This window comes from Mustela lutreola, chromosome 2 (assembly GCF_030435805.1).
Source record: "Mustela lutreola isolate mMusLut2 chromosome 2, mMusLut2.pri, whole genome shotgun sequence".
In the NCBI taxonomy this organism is placed as follows: domain Eukaryota; kingdom Metazoa; phylum Chordata; class Mammalia; order Carnivora; family Mustelidae; genus Mustela; species Mustela lutreola.
Window position 1 is genome coordinate 12,815,365 of NC_081291.1, and position 9,819 is coordinate 12,825,183.

Below are 9,819 nucleotides of genomic sequence, written 5' to 3' on the forward strand. Positions count from 1 at the left end.
AGCAGCAGAAGCCCCATTTTATAGAAGAGGAAAGAGAAGGTCAGAGAAATCAAGCCACTTGCTGCAGGTCTCACAGCCTTGGAAGTGCCGGAGAGGGGCGTCAAACTTGCTAGGCTGGCTGGGGGAGAACAGGTTTTCCCAGCTGAGTCTGTCCTATTCCTCCCTGAGGTGCGGATTCTGTCAAGGATCACCCCACTAGCAAACCCGGACCCACCGGCAATACCAGGAAACCCATTCTCTCTGGACGCTCTCTTAATAACTCTTGAATACCAAGGGTTGAGTTTATGGCTGGAGAATTGGGCAGTCGCTTGCTGCCCCCTGCAGGTAGAACTGAAAATGTCAGTCCAGAGCCCTCCTTTGGCCTAACGCCGGGAGGCTTTGCTTCTCCCTCCTTCTCATTCCCTCAAAAGTCTTTGGCACAATTTGGGCAATAGCAGTCTACATTAAAATGCACAAATGTACGTAATCTTGGACTATGTAGTACAGTAGTATATAATACTACGGATTCAGGCCATTGCAAAAGTGAGCTGAGATTGTGGGCAAGTCGATGAGCGTTGGTTAGGGAGGGCCTCACTCAGCCTCAGAACACCCAGCCATTGAGGAAGGTGAGTGGAGGTAACTGGGGCCTTGTAAAGAGCTTCAAGACATTTTGATAATGTTGGAGCCTACACTGCGCTCCAGTGTCGGCGTGGAGTCCCCTTGGGGGGGTGGCTCTCTCTCCCTATGCCCCTCCCCGCACTCACACGCTAGCTCACTCTCTCTAAAATAAATTTTAAAAATCTTTAGGAAAAAAAAGACAGTTTGCTAAATGAAAAACCGAGGACGTAAATAAAAGAACATTGCACAGATATACAGATGTTGGCATATACACTTTTGTGCCAAAAAATATTAAAAATGAAATTGCGAATCATTTTGAAAAGAGGTAGGAAGAGATGTTTCTACTTTTTTTTTTCTTTTTCCTTTTAACCTTTTCCATACTGTGTGCTTTTCTTGAATGGAACGTATGCATGTGTGTATATATATTTTTAATGTCAGCAGAGGATTATGGAAGATTTGGAGTCTTCTCTGTTTCCCTTAGTATTAGCTCAACATACAAAAGCAAATCACAACATTCTGATAGGAAGAAGACCTAAAATTCCATTTTTTAAATTTATTTATTTAAGAGAGATATAGGAATCGGCAGAGGGAGAGAGAAAATCCCAAGCAGACTCCATGCTCATTGCAAAGCCTGACTCCAGGCTCAATCCCATGACCCTGTCAGGCAGATTACCTCCCTAGTGCTGATCAGAGAATTCCTGATTGACTGGTTTAAGATTTCATTTCTGAAGAGCCAAAACTGTAATGAAATCAAGTCTGTGTTTGGCGATGTGGTGATTAGCATAAGGCATTTTGGGCCCATTGCCTTATTTTTTTTTTATTTTTTAAAGATTTTTAATTAGTTTATTTATTTGAAGAGAGAGAGAGAGAGAGAGATCACAAGTAGGCAGAGGGGCAGACAGAGAGAGAGAGGAGGAAACAGTCTCCCTGCTGATCAGAGAGCCCAGTGTGGGGCTCTATACCAGGACTCTGGGATCATGACCTGAGCCAAAGGCAGAGGCTTTAACCTACTGAAACCACCCAGGTGCCCCACCTTATTTATTTTTTTAGTGTGTGTTAGTCCCAGCTAAGGAAAAGGAGAGACTACTCTTTCCAGATCAAGTTCCAGACCTTCCACATATTGAATTGAGAACCATGTACTACTTAAAGTGACAATAGTACCGTATATCACATAAACAATGAGAGAAAAGCTGGAAGGCCTGACAGCATTTTCATCCAGGGCCAGAGGAAGATGATCCACGCTGAGAAATATAATGCCTAAAAGGAAAGAAGGAAAGAAAAATAGGAATGTTTCGGTTATGACAATAGCTCTGCTTATTCAATAAGCAAATTACTTATGCTATCAGGGAATGAAACACCCCAACTCATTGGAGCCCCAAGTGTTATGGCTCTGCTGGATCAGGGTTTTCAGTACATCCTATGCAGCTATTTTCTCTATCAAACCCTCAAAACAGAGTGGCTGAGACTCAACATTTTAAAAAAGATTTTATTTATTTATTTAGCAGAGAGAGGGAGAGAGACAGTGAGAGAGGGAACACAAGCAAGGGGAGTGGGAGAGGGAGATGCAGGCTTCCTGCTGATCAGGGAGCCCAATGCGGAACTCGATCCCAGGACCCTGGGATCATAACCTGAGTTGAAGGCAGATGCTTACCGACTGAGCCACCCAAGACTCAACATTTTATAAAGAGAAAAATCAAACCTTGCTACTATTCTACTTAAGGTAACGAAGGCATCAGAAGTGAGCCCAAGAGAAATGAAACTTAGGTCCATACAAAGACTTATAGACTGATGTTCACAGCAGCTCCATTCATTAGGGCTCCAAAGTGGAAGAAACCCAAGTGCCCATGTACAGATAAGTGGATTTTTTAAAAAATTTAGTATATGTATACCGTGAAATAACACTCAGCAATACAAATGGAGTACTTTTATAACAAACTAGAGCGGAGCACCTGAGTGGCTCAGTTGGTTAACTGGCTGCCTTGGGCAGCACTGGACCCCATCTCTCTCTCTCTCTCTCTCTCAATAGCATGCTCTCTCTCAAACAAACAAACAAAAAATCTTTAAAAAACGGAAGAATTCCAAACACATTATGCTCATTGAAAGAACTCTAGCTCAAGAGATTGTATATAATTCCATGCATATAGTATAATTCCATATATACGAAACTTTTACAAAAAACAAATCTAATCTACAGTGAGAGAGAACAGGTTCAGAGTTGCCTGCAGAGAACGGTGGGGTGGGCGTGGATGGTTAACTGGGAAAGAGAACAAGGGACTTTGTGGTGATGGGATGTTCTATGTCTTGAATGCAGAGGTGTGTAAACATGACAACATTCATCAAAAAGTACAATTAAAATGCATGCATTTTACTGTTTATAAATTATACCTCAATAGGATATATTTAATTTTTTTCTCAAATATGATTTACATGTACTTCGCATAATACCATCATTCACCAAGACCGGAAAAAACTAGTTAAGTACTGATTAGGTTCACAAAATTAGGTTATCTATTAAACTCTCAGGGGTGCCTGGCAGGCTCAGTCAGCAGAACATGACACTTGATCTTGGGGTTGTGAGCTCAAGCCCCAGCGTGGGGGTAAAGACTACCTAAAAATAAAACCTTAAAAACAAAACACTCTCAAAATACAGCAGTAAAAGAGAACGGAACATCCCTGTGCACACAAAACACTCAAGAGAACACTGCAGTTTTAGGAACTGGGGATTCTGGGGCACCTGGGTGGCTCAACTGGTTGCACATCCCACTCCCTCGATTTCAGCTCAGGTCAAGATCCTGGGGTCTTGAGATCAAGCCCCACGTTGGGCTCCCCGTTAAGTGTGAGGTCAGCTTTAGAGTCTCTCTCCCTCTGCCACTTCCCCCACTAGCCATTAGCGTGGGCTCTCCCTCTCAAATAAATAAATATTAAAAAAAAAAAAAAAAAAAAAGGATGAGGAATGAGGAGGAGGAAGAGAAGAAGAAGAAAGGAGGAGGAGGAAATGAGGAGCCCCTCAAAGGAGCTTCTTGGATCGAGGGGGCCCAAAGCCGGGCAAACCGAATGAGTGCATCCAACCGCAAGCGTGGCAGGACACTGCCTGCGAAGGATGAGGTCCACTCACACCCTCCAGGCCCCACCTACAACCAGAAAGTGTGGTCCAGTTCCGGATGCCAAGAGCGCAGGCGCGCCTCCCAGCTCAACCAATCAAGAGGAAGTGAGGCGGGCGTTCGGACGTAAAGGGCGTACGCAAACAGGAAGTGTGGCAGTTTACCTACAGAACGGCGAGCGGCATCATGGCGGCCTACGAGCAAGTTCAAAAGGGGCCCCTGAAACTAAAAGGCGTTGCAGAGCTTGGCGTCACCAAGCGGTGAGGCCCCGAGAGCCCCTCAGAAGTTTGTCTTCTGTCCCCTTAAGCCTCTTCTAGAGTCCCCAAGCTCTTTCTCCCTGATGCGCCCTCACCTCTCCCGCTTCTCCCCTCCCAGAAAGAAGAAAAAGAAGGACAAAGACAAGGCGAAACTCCTGGAAGCGATGGGAACGAGCAAAAAGAATGAGGAGGAGAAGAGGCGCGGTCTGGACAAACGAACCCCGGCCCAGGCGGCCTTCGAGAAGATGCAAGAGAAGCGGGTAAGGCCGGTGGGGAAGCTGGAGATGCTCCGCGCGGCAGGTCTGGGTCTCTGGAGGTGGATGGAGAGGCAGGGCCAGACGACTCGAAATTGGGGTCAGCCCGGGGTCTCTCGGAGGAGTGTGAGCGGTCAGAGAGACCTGGATTCCGAGAAGATGGTATCCACGGTTGGGGCAGTTCCGAGGTCAGGAAGAGCCTCTGGTCAGAGTGGACGGCAGAGAAGAAAGCTAGAGCTGGCATTGAAAGGCCAGAGCTGGGGGCTGGCTTTGGATTCCAGCGCAGTTGCTCATTTGCCCAGTGACAGGGCTAATGACTCCTCTTCTTTCTGCCTCAGTTTGTCTGTAAGGATCAGGATAGTGCTTTCTCCTAAAAGGGATGGGAACTTTAGATAAAGTCATCCAGATAAAGCATTTGGCACTCAGTCTGGCAAAGTCAGTCAGTGCTCCGTTGATGGTAGCTGTTGATATTAACTGGTGATGCTCCTGGCTATAAGTTTCCACAAAGTCTGTTTCCATGAGGACTTTGTTTGGCAGATTCAAATAGGTTGTGATTGTAACCTACGTCTGCTCCCATGAAGACGTTTGGCAGTGGTTGAGGTCATTTATGTTTGTTAAAACTTCAGGGTGTGCTGATGGCGGGGGGAAGTAGTGCTACCGGCATCTAGTGGGATGAGGCCCGGGATCCTGCTCAACATCCTACAGTCATCAAGACAGCATCCCCCACAGCAAAAATGATCTGGCCCCAGATGTCAAGTGTCCAGGCTGAGAAACCCTAACCCTGATCTGGGTGATTTTGTCCAGTAACATCATAAAGAATTAACTCATCACTCTCGGGCTTAGTTGAGTCATTTTTTTTTTAAATGGGGGTGGTAAGACTCACTGGCTTTGACGAGACCGACCTGGGTTCCATTCAGTCTCTACTGTTTCTTGGTGGTAGTATAACTCTGGGCAGGTTGGTTAACCTCCCACACCTCATTTTCTTCACCTGTAAAACGGGGGTGAAGTCCTTACCTAACAGGTTTGTGGTGAGAATTTAACAAGTGAATGCACTTAAGTTCCGTCCCTGAGGTTACAGTCCCAGGCTGGGCTGGGATGTTACTCCAGGAGCGAAAGCACGGTTGGGGAGAGTCACCATCAGGTGACTAGTAACGGAATAGAACAGTAATAGTGGAAGCAATGGAAAGTATCAGGTTTGGGATTGATTTTGGAGCAAGAACAGCAGAATTAGGTGATGGACTGGGTGTGGACTGGGACATGAGGAATGAACAAGATTTTTGGTGGGATATACTGGGTAAATGAAGGTGCTATTTACTACAGTAGGAAGGATAGCAGGTAGAGCAGGCTTCTAAAGTGGGGAATCAAGACCTTGGTTTTAGAGAACACTTGAATGTTGAATGGCTGTTAGACATTCAAATGAAGGACTCTTGTGAACAGTTTGAGATCTGAATCTCCAGTTTGGAGGAGAGGTCTAGGCCTCTCTGGACCTTTACAAACGTTCTGGATTGCCATTGGACTGGGTGAGATCCTCTGAGGAGGCACAGGGACAGAGATGAGGTCTAGAATCTGAAATTGCAAAGGATCACAGGAAAGAGGAAAACCAGGAGAGTGTGTCCTTAGCTGAGTGGAGAAAGTATGGGTGCCTGGGTGGATCAGTGGGTTAAAACCTCTACCTTAAGCTCGGGTCATGATCCCAGGGTCCTGGGATCGGGCCCTGAGTTGGGCTGTCTGCTCAGCCGGGAGCCTTCTTCCCCCTCTCTCTCTGCCTGCCTCTCTGCCTACTTGTGATCTCTGTATGTCAAATAGATAAATAAAATCTTTAAAAAAAAAAAAAAAAAAAAAGGGAAGGAGGAAGTGATCAACAGTATCAAGCTGCCGAGGGTCTTGTGGGGCGAGTACAGAGAGCCCTTAGTTGGAATGAGAAGGAAGAATGGCTGATTAGAGGGGATTGTGGGGTGGGTGGGGAAAGGCAGAGGTGGAGACAAGACCCAGAAATAACTCTTGGGAGATCTGTCAAGAGGAACAGAAATGAATCTGTAGCTAGACGGTGGTGGAAGGTCAAGGGGAGTTTTTTTGTTGCTGGCACTGAAAACTGGAAGTTCTGCAGTTGGTTTTGTTTTGACCCAGGAGAGAGATGGGGGAAAGTGTGGGCAAAGGTAGCTGGGATTGGGAAATGCGGATTCCTTTGTAGAAGGGTGTTTGATTGAGCGTAGTGAGCTTGAAGGCTGGACAGTTCTTGGAAGAAGGGCCCATGGGGCAGGGCCCCAGCCTGAAGGGATAGGGCTTGGCATCTCCAGTCTCATCACCCACTGCACAGGCTGGTCCTCATTTTCTGTATCTGTGAAGTGGGATACCCTGTGAACTTGGTACATAAAGTGGGGAGAGGGAAGGCAGAGCCCTACTGAGTGCCTGGCATTGGTGACAACTGGTCAGGTCAGTGTGGCCTCTTATAAGGATGCACAGGCCTCACAGGGGCTCACAGCAGCAGGAAGAGAGGCAGGGATGGGAAAGCAGGTCAGCCAGGTGAGAGCCAACTGGATGCAGAGGAAGATGAGGTAGCAAATGAGATGGGGGGCGAAGGAGCAGCCAGGTGGTGGCTTACATGGTCTTCTGTGGGTTGGCTCGGCTTACCTGAAGAGTTCTCCGGCTTGCCTCGCTTGGAATCTGTGCAGTTAGATGGCAGCTGAGGTCGGAGCCCCAACTGGGCTGAAATGTCCAAGATAGTGTCACCATCACGCCTGATGCCTTGTTGCTCCTCCCATGGCCTCTCTCCCCACATGTCCTCTTATACTCCAGGTCCTTTCTCTCCAGTAAGGTCATCAGAATTCCTGCATGGTGGCTGGCTTCCAAGAACACACAAAGGCTGCCGGGTCTTACATCTTTGGCCCAGCACTGGCACTGCATTTTGTTAAGTAAATTGAGTCACAGGGCCATCCCAGAGTCATTGTGGCAGAGAACTGCACTAGGGCACCAATACCAGGCAGCATGGGTCACAGGGGGGGGGCACCAAAGTTGGCCATAGTCACTCAGTCAGTAAACATAGAGCCAAGTGCAGCCCCGGGTTTGTTGGGCTCTGTGTCCCGTGCTCTTCGCTCTTACGAGGTCCCATCCAGTTTTGGGAATGGTGTGGGGCAGGTCATGGTGGTACAAGATACACATTCCACAGTCACACTCATCGGGGCGATCTGGATCTTGGAGCCCTCATGGCACTGTGTCACCAGCACCTACTTCCTTGAGCTCCTACCAGGTGTTGGGCCTTTCACCTTCCTCATTTTTCATCCTTCTTCAGACCCCATCTGAAACTTTCTGTTTCTGCAAAATGGGAATGCAGTCAGTTGCCCGGGGCTGCAGGAAGCACACATACAGTTCCCAGCAGAGCCTGCTAAGGTCAGTGCTAGTACATTCCTTGCCACTCTGACTGAAGGGCAGTCGACCAGGGTTCCTGGTGGGACATATTGGGGGCTGGGCATCCTTGTTGGACCAGCCTGAGTAGAGTTAAGGGAGGGACAGCATGTACCTCCTGAGACCTCCAGCTGTGCTAGGTATGAGAGCCAAGCTGGTAGGGGCTTCCATCTTCCACCCCATGCTGGCCTGGGCTGTGTCAAGTGTGTGAACTCACCTCCATTTCTCTCCTCTCTTCAGCAAATGGAAAGGATCCTAAAGAAAGCATCCAAAACCCACAAGCAGAGAGTGGAGGTAAGTTACATGTCCAGTGGGGAAGACCAGGCTATGTAGCCTGGCAGAGGGAGCCACTGGAGTGTTGGGGTGGGGGTACCCAGCAGAAACGACACCTCCCAGGGTCATTTAAGGATGAGCCCAGGGTTCAGGGCCAGGTGGCTTTGAGAGGAGGGCGCTCACAGAGGAGAGGCAGGATGTGGACAAGTGGGAGTGGGCAGTGCCACACGGCAGTAGTGCCCTGTCTGAGGCTATACTGATGTGGGTTTTCTTCTCGGCTTTCCCAGGATTTCAACAGACACCTGGACACCCTCACAGAGCACTATGACATTCCCAAAGTCAGCTGGACGAAGTAGCCTCCCCACCCAGGGTATGGAGTGGCATCAAGGGGAAGTGGAAGGCAAAATTGGGGTTATGTTTGGTGCCTTTGGTCTTTTCTAGAAACATACTTTTACACACACTCTTGTGTCTTCTACTGAGACAAGTGCTTTCCAAAGCAGTATGCCCTCTTTCTGGAACATGATTAAAGTAATAAGACTGTCCTTTTACTCTATTTTGGTTTGTCAGTAGCACAAACGATAAACCTTTTTAGTTTGGACTGGAAATTTTTGCAAGTTTACCCAGAGATTAAGGTTATTTCTGTGTGTCACAGAAAAGTGTCTTTACCTCCCAAGTTGCATCTAACTCTGACAGTCAGCCAGCTCAGCTCTCTTTCCCCGGATGAAACAGACTCCAGAAGATGAGGAGCCTATGCCCCCACGGGGCCCTGCGTGAGCTGTCCTCCCAAGCTTCCTCTAGCTTGGGGCTTAGGCTGTTCCTTCCAGAGCCTAAGGAAGCCGCTTGAACCTTCATGGCCTTCAGAATGCCTCCCCAGCCACGTCGTTTGTGAGACAATGTAGTTTGGGAAGTGGAACGACTGTCTAAGGCAAGAATGGGATGCATGCCTTGTCCCTATCTGAGCCTGTGGCTGGCATGCAGCCTCTTCCCCTGGTGTCTCTGTTCCAGACATGTCTAGAGGGTGTTGCCAGGGCAGACATCACTAATCAAGCATGGCATCCCTTTGTAATAGAACCCTGACACAACCTGCCATACTACCCTTGACCCTGGGCTCTAACCATCCCCTGGGTTTGTTCAGAGTTGGCACATGACATGTAGCCCGCTTGGCCTTTCTGGCCTAAGGACACCTCAGGAGTGACAGGACCTGTGCTGGGCAGAGCCCCAGCACAGACAGTGCAGTCAAAGGAGAGGACCCAGATCCTGGTGCTGGAGAGCCATGATCTCTGAGGACCTACTGGTACCCTACTTGCTGAGGATCAAACTGCATATACTATTGGGAGGAAGACTCTGTTGACCTAGGTAGTGACAGAACAGCAAAGTCAAAAGAGAAAAACCAAGTGTTGTGTTTGAGGCTGTCACCTATGAATGGAATAAAGCAAAAAAATAGTTATTAAACAGAAGTCTGAGTGTCTTAATTAAAAGTGGTTTGATTATCACTAGAAACACTGCTTTTTGGGTTATTGCACCTGTAGAATGTGGATGCTACAAAGTGACCATTCATCCTCAACTTGGAAGAAATTAGGTGACATATTTTTCCACCTGTGGCTTGGCAGCCCACCTGAGAGTCCACTCATTAGTAGTGGCTCTTTGGGGCAGGTTCCCCCTCTGCCTAGCAGAAAGGCACTTGGAGGGCTTTTTCATCCACAAGCCAGCAGCTGGGGTTTGTGAGCATGTTGGGATGCTGTGAAAAGCCATCGTCAGTATGCTGGAAGACAGATCCTCCACTTCTCTGCCTACCTAATCAAAGCTGAAGGACTTAAAACAGCAGGATTTCTCTTCTGTGGGTTGACTGCTGGGCTGGACGGTTCTACGCCATGTGGTATAGTTCTGTGTCACTGTGTTAATTTGCCTGGGGATTAGAAAGTCTAAGGTGGCATC

The 9,819-nt window shown here is 48.0% G+C and overlaps 1 protein-coding gene across 2 annotated transcripts; it reads left to right on the forward strand.

Moving 5' to 3' along the window:
* Positions 1-3,802: 3,802 nt before the first annotated feature.
* Positions 3,803-8,426, forward strand: FAM32A (family with sequence similarity 32 member A). 2 transcript variants are annotated; one of them, XM_059160347.1, is made up of 5 exons: positions 3,803-3,958; positions 4,074-4,215; positions 7,499-7,596; positions 7,852-7,905; positions 8,172-8,426. In XM_059160347.1, exons 1-4 carry the CDS (start codon positions 3,885-3,887, stop codon positions 7,868-7,870), a joined length of 333 nt encoding a protein of 110 aa, XP_059016330.1. In that variant the 5' UTR covers positions 3,803-3,884; the 3' UTR covers positions 7,871-7,905; positions 8,172-8,426. The 2 variants fall into 2 exon arrangements, with proteins under 2 accessions (XP_059016330.1, XP_059016329.1); XM_059160346.1 differs by lacking the exon at positions 7,499-7,596.
* Positions 8,427-9,819: the final 1,393 nt, after the last annotated feature.

Bases quoted from the DNA above. Each gene is read 5' to 3' on its own strand.
- FAM32A (XM_059160346.1), top strand. From the start codon at position 3,885: ATGGCGGCCTACGAGCAAGTTCAAAAGGGGCCCCTGAAACTAAAAGGC. The intron at 4,216-7,851 runs GTAAGGCCGGTG...TCCTCTCTTCAG, and splicing joins AGAAGATGCAAGAGAAGCGG to CAAATGGAAAGGATCCTAAA. The intron at 7,906-8,171 runs GTAAGTTACATG...CGGCTTTCCCAG, and splicing joins CCCACAAGCAGAGAGTGGAG to GATTTCAACAGACACCTGGA.